Source organism: Sturnus vulgaris, chromosome 1, assembly GCF_052056855.1.
Source record: "Sturnus vulgaris isolate bStuVul1 chromosome 1, bStuVul1.hap1, whole genome shotgun sequence".
Taxonomy (NCBI): domain Eukaryota; kingdom Metazoa; phylum Chordata; class Aves; order Passeriformes; family Sturnidae; genus Sturnus; species Sturnus vulgaris.
The window spans coordinates 133,240,665-133,263,313 of record NC_142243.1 but is presented as its reverse complement, the minus strand read 5'-3'; the positions used below and the strand labels follow the sequence as shown (position 1 = coordinate 133,263,313).

At 37.8% G+C, this 22,649-nt stretch overlaps 1 protein-coding gene across 2 annotated transcripts in view; it reads left to right on the top strand.

Moving 5' to 3' along the window:
- VIRMA (vir like m6A methyltransferase associated) overlaps positions 1-22,649 on the top strand; it is a 30,634-nt gene that overhangs the window by 1,563 nt on the left and 6,422 nt on the right. Inside the window, exons 2-23 of one of the 2 annotated variants that reach the window (XM_014888674.2) lie at positions 1,102-1,217; positions 1,463-1,549; positions 1,947-1,995; positions 2,435-2,603; positions 3,491-3,613; positions 4,436-4,738; positions 5,434-6,586; positions 7,626-8,117; positions 8,866-9,020; positions 10,927-11,009; positions 11,464-11,557; positions 11,694-12,238; positions 12,815-13,050; positions 13,783-14,032; positions 15,560-15,777; positions 16,927-17,059; positions 17,626-17,778; positions 19,385-19,545; positions 19,802-19,898; positions 20,829-20,995; positions 21,154-21,485; positions 22,329-22,472. In XM_014888674.2, coding sequence (XP_014744160.2) covers positions 1,102-1,217; positions 1,463-1,549; positions 1,947-1,995; positions 2,435-2,603; positions 3,491-3,613; positions 4,436-4,738; positions 5,434-6,586; positions 7,626-8,117; positions 8,866-9,020; positions 10,927-11,009; positions 11,464-11,557; positions 11,694-12,238; positions 12,815-13,050; positions 13,783-14,032; positions 15,560-15,777; positions 16,927-17,059; positions 17,626-17,778; positions 19,385-19,545; positions 19,802-19,898; positions 20,829-20,995; positions 21,154-21,485; positions 22,329-22,472 — 5,260 coding nt within the window. Of the gene's footprint in view, positions 1-1,101; positions 1,218-1,462; positions 1,550-1,946; positions 1,996-2,434; positions 2,604-3,490; positions 3,614-4,435; positions 4,739-5,433; positions 6,587-7,625; positions 8,118-8,865; positions 9,021-10,926; positions 11,010-11,463; positions 11,558-11,693; positions 12,239-12,814; positions 13,051-13,779; positions 14,033-15,559; positions 15,778-16,926; positions 17,060-17,625; positions 17,779-19,384; positions 19,546-19,801; positions 19,899-20,828; positions 20,996-21,153; positions 21,486-22,328; positions 22,473-22,649 lie in introns of both variants that reach the window. The other variant, XM_014888671.2, reaches the window with a different exon arrangement.

The following is a 22,649-nucleotide window of genomic DNA, read 5'->3' as shown; positions in this document are numbered from 1 at the left end:
GCTCCCTGTCCTAGCAGGATTCCTTTGGTTCCACCATCCAGCTTCTAACATGTCAGCCCACATGCCAAGGTGTTATATTGTGTGCTAAAAAATGTCTGTATGGATTTTTTAGGAGACAGTAACACATGCCCAAAAACATATCTTAAAAACTGTTCTTAAAACTCCAGTTTGTCTGTTTCATTGCTTACTAGCTTTCTAAAAATTTTTGTACTTTCTTTCTGCTGGTTTCATTTGCTTTCTGATTGTAGTGAAAGAGGTACATTTTAACTGCAGATCAACTTGTTTTTTAATTTTCATTTTTTAGTTGTGTTAATAGATCAGTGGTTTGGGGTTTTTTCCTATCAGTCTGCTAATTCAAGTTGTTAATTGGAAATGTGATTCTGAGCTTCTGTTAAGGAGGTCTTTATATGTTTACAATTGAACCTAAAGTTATATATGTGTACTGTTCTATAAGCATATATATGGTAAAAATTATGGATAAATGTGATAAGATCTACTGCAGTGAATTTAGTGAGAGAAGACGTCCAGCATTAATTATTTAGTAGCTGCTACATGGAAAATCACTGTAAGTTTGAGAACCTCCTAGTCTGCTCAAACGTCTTTTTGGAGGGTGTAAGAATTCCTTATACTTGCTGTTTCTGTATGGTAAACAGAAATTATATTTGCTAAAGGTTTTCAGGTGTTGCAAAATAAACATTGTATGGACTTTTTGTACAGATCTAGTAAAACGGACTTACAATTTTTAATACTGCATTTGAAATATGAAATTTGCTAATGTTTAGAATTACACTACACATACCTTCTGTCTGGAAAAACAACCTGTTACTGTTTAAAAGATTCTTGCAAGTAGAGGTAGTAAATTAAGTAAATAAATAAACCAGTAACACTTTCTATGAAAAAATAGTGTTAAATTTATGAAAAGTGCCGAGATTATATTAAAACCCCCATTTTTCTTTGTAACAGTGTTTATCAGTGTTTAGCATTTTACAGAATTGAATTTTATTATTAAGATTACAACATGTTCCTTTAGTAGAGAATACAAGTACATAATGTTGTTTGCATTTTATATTTCCTAGACTCTGCTTCTTCTTTGTTTTGCAGCAAAGCACCAATATTGATGTGGTTCGTTTTCCATGCGTGGTTTACATAAATGAAGTCCGAGTCATTCCTCCAGGAGTGAGAGCTCACACAAGTTTGCCTGACAACAGGGCTTATGGGTAAGTGAAACATACCAGCTATCAGATTCAGGAAAATCTTCCTCATATTTTTTTTGTTGAACATTTGTATCTCAGTAGACCTTCCTACAGAAAAATGTAAAATGCATTTATGTGTTTGCTGAACTTGTAATTATTTTGAGGTGCTACTTAAACAGTATAATTTTGTGGGTTTTTTTGCCTTGGTAGTCCTACTTACTCTGATAAGGAATTCATCTAATTTAATTTTATTTTTATGCTGTTCCTAGAGAGACATCCCCCCATTCATTTCAACTGGACTTGTTTTTCAACAATGTCAGCAAACCAAGTGCCCCTGTTTTTGATCGGCTGGGAAGGTAAGTTCTTTCAAGATTAATGTGTGACTTCATTATTTACCTTTTCTTCCTGAAAATTTTTATAGTGCAGAGAATGCACAATAGAAAATCCTGTATCTCCCATGATATTCATGTTTGGTTTGGAATTTGCTAGTTTGTGTTCCTATTGTTCTCCTCCGATCTGTGTGGAATGACAGAGGTTTATGCATAAAGTAAGAAAAGTTTGTGATGTTTTTAAATTTACAGAGTCCATATATATTAATGCAAATCATTCTGTAGAAAGAAGTGCTTTTTCACTCTTTTATGTATTTGTTCAGTGTTTTATTGTTGGCTTGTGTGATTGTTATTGCTGTGTTTTATTTCTGTAAACATGCTTTATATTAAAATGTAAAATGACTTTGTATCTTTCATTTAACAGCCTTGAATATGATGAAAACACTTCGATTATTTTCAGGCCCAATGCAAAGGTAATGCAGTGCAATTTAAACCTCTTCTTTCCTTGCATAGCTGTCGTTTAGGTGTAAATATGGTTTAATGTGGTGTGTTAGCACTGTGTAAAGTGTTTATTGTTTCAAAACTTATCCTGAAACCTGCCTGTAGTTTAGATACTCATTACTTTAGAGTCTTCCTGTAGTTTCTCGTATTGTCTGTCATTTGTTTTTTTGTTGGGATTTTTTCCATTAATGGGCTGTAGTGGACTAGGGATCTATCTAGTCAATTTAATGATTTTAGAGAAAGATTATTTGTTGCAATGATTGACATGTTTAATGTTTTCTCAGTTTTCAAAATGTGGGATAAAGAAGAATTTTAATGTTGGACTTTTCTTTTGGCTTTTATGCAGATACTGATACAGTGATACTGGAGTAATTGTTTTGAAGTTGTCTTATTTTTTTTTTTAACCAACAGGTCAACACAGATGGATTGGTTCTTAGAGGGTGGTACAACTGTCTGACTTTGGCAATATATGGGTCAGTTGACAGGGTAATAACTCATGAGAGAGAGTCACCTCCTCCACCACCCCCTCCACCTCCACCTCCCCAGCAGCAGCCTGGATTGAAAAGAAATCCAAAACATGGTAAGTCTTGGGAGAAGACAGAGATTTTTCTTTTACAAATCAGTGTAACAGTATCCCATCTGAAAAACAAATCACCAGTTCTTCCACATTTTAGATTATAATGGCTTTCATTTTTCCTTATTATATCTTTAGTTTCATATTTTCTTCTATCTTTATATTGAATGGTTTTAAGTAGGGTCGCATGTGGTGCTTATATGAGAGTGGTTTATTTGATCTATTGCTAGTTACTTTGGATGGTCAAAATGCAGTTTAACTTGTGAACTCATTAGAATGTAGATGATTGGACTATTAGAAAAGTGATTAGAACAGTATTAAAATCATAACAAGAAAATTTCACAGTCATAGTTAACTTTGCTTATCTGATTTGTGTAAAATACATTACAAAGAGTGCTTGGCACTAGTTTTAGAACAGCCATTAATAGAATCCATGGTCAAGTTTCTGCTTCAATTTTGGTTTTAGATTATTGTTCAAAGTATGGCTAGAAGACTGCAAAATTTGAATACTATATGCAGTAAAGAACAGTTGTAAACCATAGAAGCCAGCTGAATAAAATGTAAACTGTTTTTTTAAAAAAACAATTTGGATATTATTGATAGAGTTACAATATGAATAGTGTCAAAACCGAAATTGGCAATTACTCACCTAAGTTTTAAACAAGTATTACATTAAAAAACCAATAGTGTTAATTAGCTTGTTTATTGATGTAGTTCTTGTTTGCATCAAAAGTGACTTTAGAAAGTTGCCTTATGTAATGCAGAAATATAGATAAAATAAAAGCTGGGCAATGGTGTTCCCCAGTCAGAAGTAGCACTGAAACCCAAAACTTTTCTGCTTTTATTCCTGCAGTTTCATTAAATGCAAGTTTTTATTTTCCTAATAAATATAGTTGATGGAGAGAAAGAAGACCAATTCAATGGCAGTCCTCCAAGACCACAGCCCAGGGGACCAAGGACACCTCCAGGCCCTCCTCCTCCTGATGATGATGAGGATGAACCTATGCCAGTGTCAGGTAGAATGAGAAGAGACTGTGTTTTATTTGCTCTACATTGCACGTCACTGCTTAGAGGAGGCAGAATTCTGTGTTCCTGCTCATTGTGAAGTTGCTTGTCTGCTGTTACTTCTGTTGGACAGATTCAGTTTTAGGAAAGGGATTTGAAAAAAAAAACTTTTGGTTTGTTCATTTGCATCATTTTTAAAGATAGTAGATTGTGAATATTGGTTGTTAACCAGTACACTGTTGAATATGCTGCTCATGGTTTTCATAAGTGTTCTGTTGAGTCTGGTATCCATTGTACCTCTCCATTATTCTGCACCATCTGCCAAGTTACCCAGTCTCTATATTGGTTAGAAGTGCCAAGAGATCTACATAATCATAGTCTTGCTGAACTAAGTGATTGTGATCACCTGAAGATTTTCAAAATGCTTTTTTTTCTTCTCTAGTATATGTGATGCAGAAACCTGAAGCATATATACTGCCATTAAAGATAAAATATTATTGCCATTAAAGACAAAAATCTTTCTAAGTACATTAGCAAAAAAAAAAAAAAGGAGGGCTGAGGAGAATCTCCTTTATTGAATGCAGGGTGATGGATGGTGACAAAGGATGTGGAAAAAGCTGAGATAGTTAACGACTTTCTTGTAGGAAGTTCAGTTACTCTCCTGGGCTGGAAGACAGACACAGGGAGCCGAATGAACCCTCAGCAATCAAGGAGGGAATGGTCAGCCCAAGTGTATGGGGCCAGATGGGATACACTAATAGGGCCAGTCCTGTTTAATATCTTTGGATTTCAGAAAAGTGCTCTTATTTCTGAAACTTTGATTCTGTTTTTAGTGGTTGGGGAAAAAGAAGATGATGTGGACCATAGGGAGGATTACTTTGAGCCGATTTCTCCTGATCGAACGTCCATTCATCAAGAAAGCCAATATTCTGATGATGGAGAAGTGGAGGAAGATCAGCCAGAAGAAGGGGAAGATGATGATGATGTGGATGTTGAGGAGGAGGAGGATGAGGATGATGATGATGAGGATGATGATGATGGTCATACTGTAGAGAGTATTGCTGATGAGGAAGAAGAGGAGGAGGAGGAAGATGATGAAGATGAAGAAGAGGGTGAAGAGGAGGAAGAAGGTGACGGTAAGTTGTAGAGTTTAGAAAAAAACAGAGGCAAATGAAATTTTGATGGCAGTACCTTCATGATGAGCATGTGCGAAGGAAACGGAATATTTTCCCTTGGTTATTACAACACTGCCTTACTTTTGGTTCTGACATCTCTCAAGAACAGTATCTTGCTGTGGAATATTTATTCCTTTATAGTAAAACTTCCTATAAATAGAGGAAAATAGATACGGTTGTATAGGTGACGATGAACATTCAATCTTGTTAAGTTTTGTTTAAAAATGTATTTAAGTGGTGAAAGAGTATTTCTTAAGTAAAAACCAAGTGAAGTTGTTTATGTAATAAAGTTAGTTGTCATCTTCTTGTATTACTTAAAGATCCCACCCACGTCTTTGCAAAAATTTCAGGCTAGAAATTTTATTATAGGTGCAATCACAGGAAGAAAACTGGACAATGTAGTTGTAGTAATGTTAAACTTTTTACTTTGTATGTTATTTTAAATGACTCCATTGTTCCATAAAAAAACAACCCTGTCAGATGAGGCTTTCACTCAGGTCTTGAAAGAACGCTTTTTGTGGGTTAGTGTGTGATTATCCTCTAGCTAGGAATATTTGTGTAAAATGAATCACTACTTTGTGTTTGGAAGATATTCTCTGCAGTTATGAACTGGTTTATTCATAACTGATCTGGTAACTTAATCTTTCTCTTTTTAGGAGATGATGGCTATGAGCAGATTTCAAGTGATGAAGATGTAATTGCTGATCTGGAACGTGAAACATTTAAATACCCTAGCTTTGATATTGAATATACTCCTGAGGATCTGGCATCTGTACCTCCTGTGACATATGAACCTTTTGAAAAGGAGCTTGGACCACTTTTATACTTCAGCTGCCCTTACAAGACTGTATTTGAAAATGAAGTTTCTAAAATAAAGGACCAAGACTCAGAAAAAGAAAATTCAGGGGCAGTGGAAGGCTCAGTAAAATTAACTGAACTGCTGGAATTATATCAAGAGGAAAGGGGTGCAAAGTGGGTCACTGCATTAGAAGAAATTCCAAGTTTAATAGTAAAGGAATTGAGCTACCTGCTGGTGAAAGACACAAAGCAAGACTATATTACCCAGCTAGTAGACTGGACCCTTCAAGCTTTAAACCTTCAGGTGGCTCTCAAGCAGCCCATTGCTTTGAATGTTCGACAGCTCAAAGCTGGGACAAAACTGGTATCTTCGTTAGCAGAATGTGGGACTCAAGGAATAACAGCACTCTTGCAGGCAGGAGTTATTAATGTGTTATTTGAACTGTTGTTTGCAGATCATGTATCATCCTCCCTTAAACTTAATGCTTTTAAAGCTTTGGATAGTGTCATTAGTATGACCGAGGGAATGGAAGTGTTTCTAAGAGGTGGCACAGATGTACATGAAAAAAGTGGTTATCAGAAACTCCTGGAACTCATACTGTTAGATCAGACTGTGCGAGTTGTTACAGCTGGTTCTGCAATTCTCCAGAAATGTCACTTCTACGAGATTCTGTCAGACATTAAAAAGGTGGTTGATCAGTTGGCAGAGAACACTCCTTCTCTTCCTAATCACACAGAGCCAGAACAGGACCAGGACTTGGCAGGACTTGAAAGAACCAATCAAGAATATGAAAATGACGTGGAGGCTCCTATGGACATGGATCATCTTTTGGAGTCTTCTAATATAAGCGAAGGAGAGATGGAAAAACTTGTTAGTCTTCTTGAAGAGATCTTTCATTTGATGGAAACTGCTCCTCATACAATGATTCAGCCACCTGTGAAATCTTTCCCAACCATGGCACGCATTACAGGCCCTCCAGAAAGGGATGATCCTTACCCTGTCCTGTTTAGGTGCGGCAGTTGCAAATTGAGTTCCTAGAGTGTATTTCCTCCAGCTTGATAGAGATATATTTCAAGGGTGACCTTTTTGAATAACACTCCGCTAGATATTTCACTTAATTCTTTATTGGAAGATTCTATATTGTGCATATAAAGTCTGAGAGAGTTTGATAAGTTAATGCACCTGTTATTTTGTTGGCTTTTGATCAACCCAGAATGCACCTAGCCAGAAGTTAACATCTCCTTATTACTGGTAATGTGCTCGCCCTTCAGTTGCATTTATAAATGCTGACTGGTTTTGCTAGATGCTGTCCAGTTTGAAAATGGTTGTAAATCTAGAGTATTTTATTTGACATATTGGAACATGTCTACGTGTATGGATAAAGTAGGTCTGGAATTCCTCAGCCTGCATGTCGAGGTTGCAAGATGCAAACCAGCCTCAGATTCATGAAGAGGTCATGCAGTCATGTCAGTGTAGCTCACTGTTTCACAGCACAGGCAGAGGAGCTGAGGCCTGCCTGCCTTCAGCCAGTTAAACCATCCCATGGGTTCTTACTCTGTTAGCAAGTTTCTGTCTACAAATGCTGACAGATTTCTTTGGTAGCATGATGTGAGTCATGGATGAAGAAAAGCATCTACATGCAAAGAATCTTCGAAAATTGCCTGCTAGATATGCTATAACGATTGATTTCCTAGCACATTTAAAACATTAAATCTGGCATTGATGATGATTCAGATGCAGCAAATTTAATAAAATATAGTGCCTTGTTTTGTGTGTAGATGCAGTTGAGGGTTTTTTGTTTGAGTTTTTTTGTGGAAATAAGAATTTTAGGACTTATTTCTTGTAAATAGTATAGCAGTTATATTTTGTAAGGTTTAAATTTTGTACTACTTCATAATTAGTTATTATTTCTCATAGTCCATAGAGCAATAAGTACTGAGGCTAGGAGATATGTCGTTTTATATAATGTTGTTGTGTGGTGTTGACAAATACTTGTAGCATTGCTGATGATTTTCCTGGTTTTGGTTTGTTGGTTTTGTTTTTTTTCAGATATCTTCATAGTCACCATTTCTTGGAGTGCATTACTTTGCTACTGTCTCTTCCAGTGACAGGTGCACATCCAGGTGTGCTTCAGGCTATCCGAGATATATTGCGTTTCCTGGCACAATCACAGAAGGGGCTTCTTTTCTTTATTTCCGAGCACGAAGCAACAAACTTGTTGGTTAGAGCACTTTGTCAGTTTTCTGATCCAGATCAAGAGGAAGGTCTGCAGTCAGATGGTGCCAACGAGGATGCCTTTGCCCTGTGGCTCCTGCATTCAACACAGACATTACAGTGCATTTCGGAATTGTTCTGCCACTTCCAGCGGTGCACAGCCAGCGAGGAGACTGACCACTCAGATCTGCTGGGAACACTTCACAACCTTTACTTGATCACCTTTAACCCTGTAGGAAGATCTGCTGTGGCTCATGTATTCAGTCTGGAAAAAAATCTCCAAAGTCTTATTACTTTAATGGAGTACTATTCCAAAGAGGCTTTAGGGTAATGTATGCATTTATTTTCTTTAGTTTTTTTCATTTTAAAAGTATATATCTTTTATAAATAATTTAGTAAATAGAAAATAATTTTCTCTTAGATCCTGATGTTCTTATTTAAAACCAAAGCAACTTTAAAGTAGAAGCGTGTAATACAAAATCAGGCATGTCATTTGTAATCAAGTACTTAATACTCCAAGTCTGTGTAGGTCATCAACAAAGTTCTTGTAGTATATATAGAGCTAACTTCTGGTTTTGTGAAAAAAATCAACAAGTAGGCAGTTTTCATTCAGGCATAAAATGTTGCTGTGAAACAAGTAAAAGGTTTGATTGGGTACAGAGAGTACTGCATACTGCTCTGGGGTGGGAATCTCTCAATTCTTCAAGTTCTTGCAGATGTTAAATACAGTCATTGTTTTCTCTGGACAGGCAGTTGTACTACAGGTAGCAGTGATTTTAAAATGATTTGTGAAACAGTTGAAGTTACATAAAAATATTTGCATGCCACTTGAGTGGATCTCATGGTTCGTTGATGCTGGAGAAAATATGAATGTTTATAATGTGACAGAAAGTGTTCACTTACCAAATAGCATAGGAGGAAATTGTTTGGGTTTCTTTAATTGGTAATTATATGGGGTGATCCTTGTTGAAGGTGAAGTTCTGTGGGTAGACTTTTAGGGGACAAATAATGAAAATTTAGCAGCTATCCAATTGCATTAGCTGAGATCTAAAGAAAATCCTTATTCTTGTTTCAGAGATTCAAAGTCTAAGAAGTCAGTTGCTTATAATTATGCCTGCATCCTTGTTTTGCTGGTGGTACAATCCTCCAGTGATGTTCAAATGCTGGAACAGCACTCAGCACCTTTGCTGAAGCTTTGTAAAGCAGACGAAAATAACACCAAGCTGCAAGGTACAGTATGTGCAATTATCAGCTGAATTGTTTGAATGTATAGAAGAAGTCTTTTTATGTGAAAAATTGATGCTTCACAGTTGTCTGGCTTGGATAATGAAATTACTTTTCCAGTTGCATCTGATTAGTTGAGTCACTGAGATAATATGCAATTATTTTTTTCTGTTAGTGAGAATTAAATAGGAAATTATTTTTCAAGTAAAATATCTACCATGAATTTTGGATAATTACAGGAAGTTTGAAATTATTCAAACTGTGTTGATAATAGGAGAGCACACTTCTGTAGAAGTGGACTAACTTCACTACTAGTCAGTGAGCTGAGTCTTATTTTTGTTTACTATCTATTGTGGTTTAACCCCCTTTGCTCACTTCCCCACTCACCCTCAGTAGAATGAAGAAGGGAATCAGGGAAAAACAAGTAAAACTCATGGATTGAGATAAGAAGTTAAATAATTGAAAAAAAGTAACAGATAACAATACTAATAATACTAATGATAACAACAATAATAATTGTAATAAAAACGAGGGAACAGATAAAACCCAAGAAAAGAAGTGATGGACAGTGCAATTGCCCATCAGGTGATGAATGCCCAGCCCCTCCCCAAGCAGTGATCAGACCCTTCCAGGCAACTTTCACAGTTTTCATACTGAACATGACATCCTGTGGTACAGAATATCCCATTAGACAGTTTGGGTCTGCTCTCTTGGCTGTGCTCCCTCCCAGCTTCTTGTGCAGCTCCCCATTCACAGAGCATGAGACACTGGAAAGTCCTTGACTGAGAGTAACCACTACTTAGCAATAACCAAAACATCATTGTGTTATCAGTGTTGTTCTCATGCTGAATCCAAACCACAGCACTGAACCAGCTGCTGGGAGGAAATCAAGCTCTATCTATCCCAGCTGGAAACAGGACAGTGATGTTTTCTGACAGGATCTTTACTAATAAATAATCCTGGGACTGTATTAAGGCACCTAGGCCAGCATAGTCCATATTACCTGTTACTACATTTTTGGATGTCCAAGCTGTGTCTTGGTATCTTCCCAGCTTGTGTTGACATACAGATCAGGCCTGGGACACTCAGCAAAATCCTGCTGGGGACTATTTTGATACCTGAACACTGATGTCCAAAGCTGTGCTCTGCACTGGTTAACCAACTCATGTAGACATACCAATAATTTCTTCCAAAACTTACATGCACTAAAAATAAATCAGAATTCTTCAAAGTTTTAGTTTAAATCTCTCCTCTGTCTTGCTCTTATTTTACTCTTCACCTGACATCAGACCACTTCATTAGAAGCAAGGCTAATTTCATAAACCAAATCATGAAATCATTCTGAGTCATAAATTCTTATCCACTCGATCTTCATGTTCTTATAAATATTTTAAGGAACAATGGCTTTTAAATCTCTTATCCCAGGAACCTGGGACTTTCAGGTTATTCTAGACTAAGAGAGAGACTGATAATCTGTAAGGACTTCTGGCATGAGTGGAGGGCAAGGCAGAGACTGATTCTATTTGGGCACTTAGTAGAAGTTTTGTACTTAGTTTGTAATAAGCTATTCTGTACATTAAGGCGAATGTGTTTTGGTTCTTTTCTTTAGCTGACAGTGCCCCTTAGTGTCTTCTGTAAAAAAATACTTTATTATAGATGATGCAGATAATGAGATGAAAATTAATTGTCTTCAGATTGACTTGAGCCAAATTTTGTCAGTGTGTATAGCATATATTGTCTGTCATGAAGTTTTATGTTTGTTGATGCTTTTCAGCTGGCTACAGCTGCACTATGAGCTCCACAAATTTCACACTTGGCTTTAGTATCTATTTTGTAAATTAAGTACATTTTGATTGAAAAAGGTTTTATGATCTTAAATTCACTGACTTTAGTCTTTTATTTCCTCCCCCAGAGCTCAGCAAGTGGCTTGAACCTTTGAAAAATCTTAGATTTGAAATAAATTGTATTCCAAATCTTATTGAATATATCAAACAGGTCAGTAAAATATAGGTAGATGCTATCTTTTGTTTATGTTCTATAAGCTTAAACTTCTTGTAATTTGATATTTTGTCTTGGATATGTACTAACATGATATTTTAAAATATGTACTGTTATCCAAAGGAGATGATTCTCTTAAAGCTTATGATCTAGGCTGGGTCTTGCATTGTTATATTTACTGAAACAAAATCGAAGGTAAATAAATATATGATGCAAAGATCTAATTATTTAAATCTCTTGCTTTCCTGTAAATCACAATGCAAATGTTGATACTCTCTTTTTTGTTTCTGCCTTACTTATAAGTGCTTACCAAAAGGTGAAACAATTAAACTTAAATTTTGTGACATAGTTACAGTAAATAAATGCAGAATTTGAATACTAAGTGAGCAATATACTGATAAAGCCCTTCCTTGGAATACAGGCTCATTCCTTTTTTCTTTTCCCCTAAAAGAATATTGACAGTTTGATGACCCCAGATGGAGTTGGTCTGCCCACTGCACTTCGTGTTCTTTGTCATATTGCATGTCCGCCACCTCTGGTAGAAGGTATGGCTGATACATTCGTACAGGTTGAAGTACAAATCTTACTTTTCTGAGTCTTCTACTTAAACCTGGCTAAAGTGTAACTGTGACTGCCCAGGAGGAATTAGAAATACAGAAATCTTATTTCTTTTCTGTACAGGTCAACAGAAAGACCTTAAATGGAATCTTGCAGTTATTCAGCTCTTCTCCTCCGAGGGAATGGACACCTTCATCCGGGTGTTGCAGAAGCTGAACAGCATCCTTATTCAGCCTTGGCGACTCCACGTCAACATGGGCACCACGCTGCACAGAGTTACTACTATTTCTATGGCCCGCTGCACACTTACTCTCCTTAAAACAATGCTAACAGAACTCCTGAGGGGTGGATCCTTTGAATTCAAGGACATGCGTGTTCCTGCAGCACTTGTTTCTTTACACATGCTCCTCTGCTCTATTCCTCTCTCAGGCCGCTTAGATAGCGATGAACAAAAAATCCAGAATGACATTGTTGATATCTTACTGACTTTTACACAAGGTGTTAATGAAAAACTTACCATTTCTGAGGAAACTTTGGCGAACAATACTTGGTCTTTAATGCTGAAGGAAGTTCTCTCTTCAATTTTGAGAATTCCTGAAGGCTTTTTCTCTGGACTTATACTGCTTTCAGAATTGTTGCCTCTTCCACTGCCCATGCAGACTACTCAGGTATAACTTAGATTAATTCAGTTTTTAAAGAATTTTTATTATTTATATATAATCCTTTGACCATTTTTGTAGTGGTGGAAAGAACGAATACATGACAAGATGAATTAAAGTGCTGTAAAGCATTTGTGCTCATACAGATTCTTTGTAGATAAGTCTTTTTCAGCAGAAACAAAATTGGTATTACTTGGAGCATTTTTCTTAAGTTAGCAGTCGTGTATTGTTCTTTTGTCCTTTGTGAGATTATCTAGACTACTGTTCTGTTTCTTAAATTACAGTCTCCGAAGCTTTTAATTCAACTCTGAATGCTAAACTTGTTATATTAAGGCTCTTTCTTTTGTCATGGATCTTGAATTTGTGATCTTTAATAAGTAAACATAAAAGGTGTGTGAAAATCCACGCTTCTGAAGAAATACCTCATTTGCTGGCTCATGCCCTGTCATTTGGTGGCAATGAAGATGGTATTCCATATTTTGAGGACAGTAATCATACATCGTCTTTGTTTATACATTGTGATAGAAATCAGGTTATATCATAAAAATTAACAGGAAAAACCCTTGTGCCCTTCTGTTGCTGCAGGTAATTGAAGCCCATGATATTGCAGTGGCACTCAACACCAGGAAGCTGTGGAGTATGCACCTCCACGTGCAGGCCAAGCTGATACAAGAGATCGTTCGCTCTTTCTCAGGCTCATCCTGCCAGCCCATTCAGCATATGTTGAGGCGGATTTGTGTTCAGCTGTGTGACTTGGCTTCACCTACTGCTCTCCTCATCATGAGGACGGTATTGGATCTAATTGTAGAAGACCTGCAAAGGTATTTTTATTTTGTCTTGCAAAGATTTCAATAATGGACTGTTAAATTCACCTTGCTTCTGCACGGTAGATTTGGCAGGAGGAAAATATATATGGAAATATTATTCATTATGGGCTGAATGAATTCTCATTCCCGTGCTATATGCTGTGTCCTGATAATGCTTAAGGTTGCCAGAAAACCAGCTCATACCTCTTAAAATTTGAAGTAGGCAGTTTCATGTTGCATGTTTATGGTAAGTATTTTAGGAAGATTTAGGCTGTCCTTGCAAAACCTCATCTCACCTATGAAGTGCTTTTAAGGACCTCTTGGACTTAAATAATAAGAAGAGGCCAGTAAAGTTTGCTGTATTTGGATTACATATGTGTGTAGATGCTTGTAAACTGGAGGAAGTTGAACGATAGAGGTTCAGAGGCTTTTGAAACTCAGTGCTCTTTCTTTAAAGCATAATTATCCACTTGGATAATTTTACATAAAAGGACATTTATCTTATACAGTTAGATGTCCTACAGTATGTTAAATGCATAGTAGATTAATTAATGATGTGACCAGAAGTTCTTTAGTGAAAGTTGAGCAGTTGTCAAAAAGTAAATGGAGCTATAAGTTTAAGTATGCAAACTAGGTGGATTTTTTTCTAAAATACAGAATTATATGACTCCTGTGATGGTTGTTTTTGTAGTTCCTTAGATCACTTTAAAACAGCTTTTTCACAGTGTACTGGTACTCTTTCAGCAGCACAGAAGATAAAGAGAAACAGTACACTGGACAGACCACTCGACTGCTTGCTTTATTGGATGCCCTGGCTTCACATAAAGCTTGTAAATTGGCTATTTTGCATCTTATCAATGGAACTGCTAAAGGAGATGAAAAGTATGCAGAGATTTTCCAGGAGCTCTTGGCTTTGATGCGATCAGCAGGGGACAATGTCACTCATCAACAGTGTGCTGAATGTGTAACTTCCCTTTTGCAATCACTCTGTGATCAGGTATTTGCTGTATTTAGTGCATAATGTGTGTTGATTATTGTAGGAGACAGATTAAATCAGGTTGTTTCTTAAGTACCCGTTTTTTCCCCAAAATTAAAAAAAAATCAACATTGTTAAAACACAAAAAGTCTGTATAGTTGGCTGCTTTGGCAGACTTGCTGCCTTCTTGGTCTTGAATCTAAACCCTTTCCATTTTATGACGTGTCTTCTGCAATTATGTACACTGTTCTGGTAGCTCATTAGAGACCAGAAACTGAATGGCACAAAGATTTCCTCTCCCATCAGCTGAGAGAGGGATGCAGCATCTCCATGTGGGCCACTGACAAAACTTGAGTTGCCACTGTTCACTTCTTACCTAGTTAAATAAATATGTATCTCATAATGGTCTAGCTGAAACCTCTTGAAAATGTATTCCAAATATAAAGATATGTATTCTAAGCTGGTAGTGTAAAACTCCTCCATTGGAAAAAAGCAGAAGTTACTAGAGCAAGGTAAGAAATGTTAGTTGAAAATTGATTCATAGACTGGCCCTATAGTTTCTCATTAACGTGTGCACAGATTTGCATATCATTATTTGTCTCACTAATGCACGTATTTATTTGATTTAGTGCTTGCCCAGTTGCACAAAAGATTTGGATGTTGTTGGTCAGTAGAGATAATCAGCCAATTGCATATAAACAAGATCTCTCTGTCCGTACAATCTCATTGGGAAAATCAATCTTGTTTTATTTTATGTAAAATATGGAAGTAACAGAAGATCCTAAACTTCTTAGGTGGTGTCTGCAGCCTCTCTAATTTTCATAGAACCACAGAATCAAAGAATATCTTAAATTGGAAGGGACCCATAAGGATCATCAAGTCCAACTCTCTGCCTTTCACAGGAATATCTAAAACTAAACCATAATTAAGAGTGTCATCCAGATCCTCTCTGAGTTCTGACAGACTTGGTGCCTAATCACTTCCCTGAGGACCCTGTTCTAGAGACTGACCTACCTGCCAGTGAAGAACCTTTTCCTGATGTCCAGCCTGAGTGTCCCTGGATGCAGCTTCATTCCATTTCCCTGTGTCCTGTTGCTGGCCAGGAGGAGAGCACCTGCCTCTCTGCTGCTCTCCTTAAGGCACTTGTAGATTGCTGTGAGGTCATCCCTCAGCTTTCTCTTCTCCGGGGTGAACCAGTGATTTGAGATCTTTGACCAGTGTTTTGAGATAGAGGCACACATTGACTACCTAGGAGGGAAACTGTGTTACCCAGTGACTATTTGGTTTTAGTTTTAGCTCTGCTACAGTATTTCAGAATTTGAAGCTTTTATGTTTTAGAAATAAATAATGGTTTGTAATCCTTAACAGAACTGAACAAAAAGGATACTCTAGATTAGTATTTTGCTGGTCAGTAAAAACTGAAATACTGGAATAAGGTGATAAAGGGATGGTGAAAGAACTCACTGCTTCTGACTTCATGTATGGTTTATATTTACTGCAGGCATACAGAATGCATTTTTACTATATGTATAATAATCTTTCTTTTAGGATATTGCACTTATTTTACCAAGTTCATCAGAAGGCTCTGTGTCTGAATTAGAGCAGCTTTCCAACTCCTTACCAAGCAAAGAGCTGATGCCCTTAATTTGTGACTGTCTGATGGAAACATTAACAAATTCTGAGAGCAGTTACAGCTGTCTGCTGACATGCATCCGAACAATGATGTTTCTTACAGAGCATGACTATGGCTTCTACCACTTGAAGAGGTATGGTATTTTATGATATCCCTGGCAGCTTAAATTGTTTCAAAACCTAAAAGCTGAAATAATTTCCTACATGCTTAGTAGAAAATGTTGAAGATAATGCACCTAAGCTTTTACTTCTCTTTGGGGCTTCAGTGTTTTACTCAGTATTTTGGTCTTCCTTCACTCTCTGAATAATTTATGCAGTATGCATGCAGAAGCACTTAGTTTCAAGAAGGAGACAAAGCATTGAAAACAGGTTTGTATACTCTCTTTCCCCACTCCAAGGCTGGAGGATTCGAATGAGATACAGTTCTTTCCCTTTTGAGGCGCTCAAAGAGCTCTCATCTGGAAGACTGGAGAACTGTCTGTATTTCCTCTATTTTTAGGGAATTCAGTTTTCACTTCTCTGAGTGTTCTGACCTCCAGACAATTAAGACTTTAGAAATTATTTGTTTGTTTCCAAACTATTTTTGTTAACTCCACTCACTCTGAACAGAATATATACATGTATTGACAATATTGTGTTGTTTTGACACTTGATTCTTTGTCCTATATTTGGACATGGTCCTGTTTGCTGAAGTGAGGAGGCACAAAAGTGAGGTTTGCAGAGAGAAAAAGGAGCCGTGTCAATACAAGGTTGTTCAAAACACTTTAAGTCATGCTGTTGGATGCAAGAAGTCATACAGCCACCAATGAAAAATTATCAAGTTACAGATGCTGTTCTTTCTATGGTCTCATGTGTCCAGCTGTCAGGTTAAGTGCACAGCTTTGCTATTTCTGTTCATGTTGCCTTTACAGTTTGTTTCCTGCAGTTAGGCATCATGGGATGGAGTGAAATTGTAGCTGCAAGCATGATCCTACTTCATACATAAGGTCCTTGTGCAAGCACTTATTTCTATACTTCAGTCCCTTTTCTGCCAAAGATGAAATCGTAATTTCTAGAATGTTTTGGAGGTAGTATATATGCAGTCTGAAATATCTGCAGACAGTACTGGTGAAAACAGGAGTCTAGTACAGAGAAAATAGTGAAGCTCCAAGTTTGTAATCAAGGCCGAACTTGACAATTGTGAAATTCATTGTTTTGCATATATGTCATTTTCTTATAACCAGTTATGGTGGAATGGTCACAATGCATGTATAATAAAGTCTTTTCTACTGTTTTTAAAACAGCTCTCTAAGAAAACACAGCAATGCTCTGTACACGGTATTAAAGAGAGTAATAACTAGTTTCAGCAAAGACACGGGTGAACTGGCCTCTTCATTTTTGGATTTTATGCGACAGATTTTGAACTCTGATACGCTGGTAAGTGAATGTGTATTGAATGCTTAAACTCAGCTGCATTTCTCTGAAATCTGCAGTGTGAGACATGTTTAGGAACAATTATTTCAGAAAGCAGTTGATCCTGCAGATTGCTGGGTAAGGCTTTTCCATCAGTAGTGTTATTGCCATCTTCAGTTTTTAATGAAATTGGTGAAACCTGGGCAGGATGTATGTTTCGTAAGTAAGAGGGATTTTCAGTAGGAAGAATGGCATATCGGTTCATACTGACTTCCCAGTTTTAGATTGACAGCATCCTGTTAGAGAGCTGCTGTATTGATGTGTAGTATAGAAAGAACTATAAAATATTTGTTAATTCTGTGATGCAGACCTCATCTTGTACAGGAAGGGGTTGCATTCATCTTGATGCATTATATAAACTTGCCTCTTGAAGTGTACTTTGTTAGAATAGTTTACAACGTATGTTTTTAAATCAAGAGAACTCCTTTTGCTAGATTTGTTCTAATGTATGTTTGAATTCTAAGGGGTTTGCAGTCCAGAAGTACTGAGCATTTATGAGTACTTATTTCCCCAATTGTCATGTATTTCAGGGATGTTGTGGAGATGATGGGAGCCTTATGGAAACAGATGGATCCCATTCAGGCAGAACGCTGGGTCTTACCACCGCAGAGTTAAAACATTTACTGCAGAACAAAGAAGAAACCCCAGAAAACCTGCTTCTTGATCTGGAGAAACATGTTATGGTAAAATAATTCAAATAATCAAGTTGATGTTGCAGTTTTCTATTAGCACATCCTAAGAGCCCAGGCAGTTAAAGGTTTCGTGGAAGGCAGCACCTGCCTACAAGCAGAGGGTATAGGGTAGTGGCAAAGCATATTATTAATGTAATAAACAACAGGAACCCCAGTGTAGCAGTGGCTCAATGTTACTGGTGGCTCGTAACAAGTGGAATTAATACTGGGGGCTGAATGTTTTCATCAGAGGTAAATTTGTGGATGCCAGTAGGGTGGGGGATGACTAATTGGCATACATCAAAGCCTCAATCCACACAGACCTCAATAAATGCTTTGGGATTAATTTAGCAGAAAGTTTGTGTGTTTCAGTAGGAAAAATGCAGAGGTCTGTAGTGAAAGCAGCATAATCCCATGGCTTGTTGCAGGCTGGGCTGAAAAGGGCTGGGTGGTTATGTTGGTTGATAAATGTGGGCCCACAGTGCATGGTCACTAGAAACAGGGGAGTAAGTGTGTTCTGAGCCATCATGGAAGGAACATGGTCAGCACATCCAGGAGCCTGTTGTCTCCCTCCATGGAATGCTGCTGAGCTTTCCTGTGGAGTGTTGAGTTCACCTTGGACCAGCTTTGTCCTTTCACCAGTTCTAGAGAGACCTGGGGTAACTGGAGAGGGTTCTACCGAGGTGGTCAGGGATCTACAGCACATGTGCTAGAGAGGAGGAAGAAGCTGGGCTTGTTTAGCCTGGTAAAGAGGGCTCAGGAGCTAATTTAGAGTTTGCCACAGCTGTTTGGGGAGATGGTGACAAAGATGGTGGAATCTTTTGGTAATTCCAGAGGATAAATCAAGGGGCAATGCCCCGAGATTATGGCTTCAGAGGTTCAGGTTGACATTAGGGAAAAAGAAATTAATTGCTGAGAGAGAACTGAACAGGTCAGCAGGGCTGTGGGCTCTCTGTCACTAGAACTTTTTTTAGACATGGCTGGATTAAGTTATGGCTTTAAAGTTATGACCTGATCTGGCTTTGATGATAGTCCTACTTCAGGCAGTGATGGTGGGGACTGGATTAGAGGACATGCAGAATTCAATGCATCCAATTTTTCTGTGATTGTAATTGCAAACTTAACTCTGATATTTAAGTCTGATTCTATGTATCTGATGGCAGCCATGCAGTAGATGGCTAATTTAAGAGAGTTCATGACACAGCTGCTCCACAGCCTATTGGTCACAAATGCCTTTCAAGTGTTATATTCCCTCCTGTCCCTTCCCTGGCTGCCTAATCTATTAGGTAAGAGATTAAAAGCCACAATTGTTCTGAATGAGGAACAGGAGACACAGGACATTGGAATGCTTTAACAGAGAGCTTCTTAAATGAAACCTGGGGCAGTATCTTCCTTGGGACTGTTATAAAGGATATTGCATCAGCTGGGAATGAAACATGGCTTGTTTAATGCACCACCTAGGAGCTCTCTGCTGTTGTTTGTGTACTCAGGTGTCTTAGTTTCACTGTGGCTGGATAGACTGTTGTATAGCACCTCCCCCTTTTCTTAATAAATAAGCAAAACATTATTCCTTCTCTGAGGAGGGGAAAAAATTCTGACTTGTTCCATGTTGACATAGGATCGTTCTAAGGAAGATGATGGCCTCGAATCCTTACTGGACAACATTGTTGGAGTTAGGCAGATGTTGGAATCAGCGGGTGATTCTTGTCCACTGAGTGACCAAGATGTTGAGCCTACTCTTTGTGCACCAGACTCTCTTCAGAATTTGTTTAACAACAGGTAAAATGGTTGAGTATGTCAGCAGCACCTGGGATTTATTTGAGAAAATGGAGTAATTTATGCATACGTAAATTAAGTATATTAAAAACAGGATCTAGAGAGCACTGTTGTCACTACTACCCATTAGTCCCGATGTATTTAATGTCATGTGAGTATCAAGGGTAAGGCAGCGATGTTCACCCCAGGTTCTGTGGTGCTGTGTACATTTGCAGTTTGGTCCATAACCAAACAGGCCTTTGGCATTGTTTTGTTGTAGGACTACGTATGTGTTGGCAGATGTGATGGATGATCAGCTGAAGTCCATGTGGTTCTCACCCTTTCAGGCTGAAGAAATAGACACTGACCTGGATATGGTAAAAGGCTTCATTAACGTATCTGAAGTGAATTTAAAAATAAGGGTTAATCTGAACTAGTAGCATCAGAAATTCATAAGGCCAAATGGTTTGTTTTCCTGAGCCCACCTTTCTAACTCTACCCAGACAGAGAGGATGGCATTTGTTAAAGGGGTTATCAAATGCTTTCAGATTGACTTGGAAGCTGCTACAAAATTAGGATCTTTTGCAGTACCCTAGGGGAGCAGTTGTCGTGTCAGTCCCAAACTGCATTTGCACTGCTGTTGAGGCTTTTCATCAGTTTGTATTAAATATAGAAAAGAATGTGATTTAGTTTCTTTTCCTTGCTTGTCTTCTGTCACTGCAGTGATATCCACAAGAGCCTGATAGTGTCACTTTTTTTATTTCAATATTTGCTGTGATGTGACAAAAGTGGGAAATATAGCAGTAGTAAATGAAACTACGTGCACAAAAGCTTGTCACGATTTTTGAAACTTTTGTAATCTAAACTTTAAAGCTAATAGTGAAAAATGCAGTGGCATTCCTGGTTTTTTAGAACTAAGTAATTGTCAGTATCTTAATTTCTTGTGTGGGAGGTGATCAGTTTCCGTTGACTTCATTGCCTTAATAAATTTTTAGTTTTACTCTTTTAATTTACATGCAAAGATAGTTGTTTTAATTTCTTACAAAAAACCAAAACTGTATAAAAGTGACATTAATAAATTTATAGGGCTGTAGCTTAAGCAAGAGAATTTTCCCACTGCAGGTCATTAAGTGACAAGACAGATGTTCATATTTGAGAGCTATGCCCTTCACTCATTTTGTGTTCAGATCTGTCAAGATAATTTTGCTGCAGATTGCTGCATTTTTTGTTTTGTTACTGCTGCTTTTTTTTTTTTTTTTTTTGGTGGTGCTAGTAATGACCATTTTGATTAAACTCTCTCTTGGAAGGTAAAAGTTGACTTAATTGAACTGTCAGAGAAGGGCTGCAGTGACTTTGACTTGCAAGCTGAATTGGAGAGGTCATTTTTGTCAGAACCATCATCTCCTGGACGCACAAAAACCACAAAAGGGTTCAAGCTCGGCAAGCACAAGCATGAGACCTTCATAACTTCAAGGTAAAATGAGTTTAATGAATTAACAGTGTCTTCAGCATTGCTTCATGTGTTGTTAAAATGTCAAATACCTTTTGAATTGCATCTGCAATATGGAGAATGCCTGACCATCAGGAGTACAGTGTTACATTAGCTAACTAAATCATGGTTTATTATGACAGTGGGAAATCTGAGTACATTGAGCCTGCAAAGAGAGCTCATGTTGTGCCACCACCCAGAGGAAGAGGAAGGGGAGGATTTGGACAAGGAATTCGACCACACGATATCTTCCGTCAGAGGAAACAGAACACAAGCAGGCCACCCTCCATGCACGTGGATGACTTTGTTGCTGCAGAGAGCAAAGAAGTGGTTGCTCCAGACGGGATACCACCAGCCAAAAGGCCACCAAAAGTGTCACAGAAGATCTCTTCACGTGGTGGGTTCTCAGGGAATCGTGGAGGACGAGGAGCTTTCCACAGTCAGAACAGATTCTTTACACCACCTGCTTCAAAAGGTATGTTGGTTCCTGTATTAGAAATGGAGTGTGTGCTAAAATTGCTTCAGTAATACTAACCCAATGTCCTAGCAGTTCATCCTCCCCAGTGTGAGATCTTCCTGAAGCAGTGTTGTTGCAATGAGTTGTTTAGCACAAAGAGAGATTCTCTTGAAGGTGAGAACCTCCAAAGCTGTACAAAATTGAAACAAGGCTGTGAATTCTCATGCTGCCTTTGCCTCTCTTCTACAAAAGGAGTCAGCTGTTTCAGCAACTCTTGGAATGCTTCTCTGCCTTTTGTGACATGGTAGTTCCTGAAATCAAGCACCACAAGTACATCTCTGGGTTTAAATGAGGCTTTGGAATAAAAGGATGGAAGATCCTGACAAGAATAAGATGCAATTTTCAGTGAGCCTGGAGACTGTAGCCTACAGAGTGTTAAATTTCTTTAATATGTAGATAAGATTGCATTCTTTATCCTACCATCCCATAATTAGGGCAAGTCCTTGCAAAGTAGAAACAGAAAATACTTCTATTTATAGAAGTTATAAATACTAGGATTTATTTCACCACAAAATCTGAAAGTATAAGAATCTGTCTTAATATGCTAGATAATACGAATTCTTTTAAACTTGAGCGCTTGTCAATAAATAGATCTGTTCCTCTGATTCTGTGCAGAATAGAGTAACTTGTAGACTTCTAGTTGGAATACTGCGGGTATGTTGATACAGAGTATCTTTATCTATTTGAATTGTATAAATACTGTGTTACCAACTCTGAGGGTTGTGAAGATGGAAATGGAAAAATAACCCAAGCCCAGTGATGTTTGCTCAACAGTGTATTGGTTTTTCTCTCCCTATCTAGGAAATTACAGTCGTCGTGAAGGTGCTCGAGGCTCAAGTTGGAGTGCACAGAGTACACCCAGGGGAACCTACAATGACAGTAGAGGTGGTCAAAGCAATTTTAACAGGGGTCCACTGCCACCACTGAGACCATTAAGTTCAGCAGGTACTTGGTATTCATATGGGCATCGAACTATAGAGAATTCCTTGAATTTCATTTTTGCTTTACAAATGAAACCATGCAAGGATGCTGCAGACACCTTGAAATTCAGCAAATGTTTTAAGCATATATGAACAGTTGTCACTGAGACTGTGTCAAATGCGTGTTTTCGTACGAACTGCC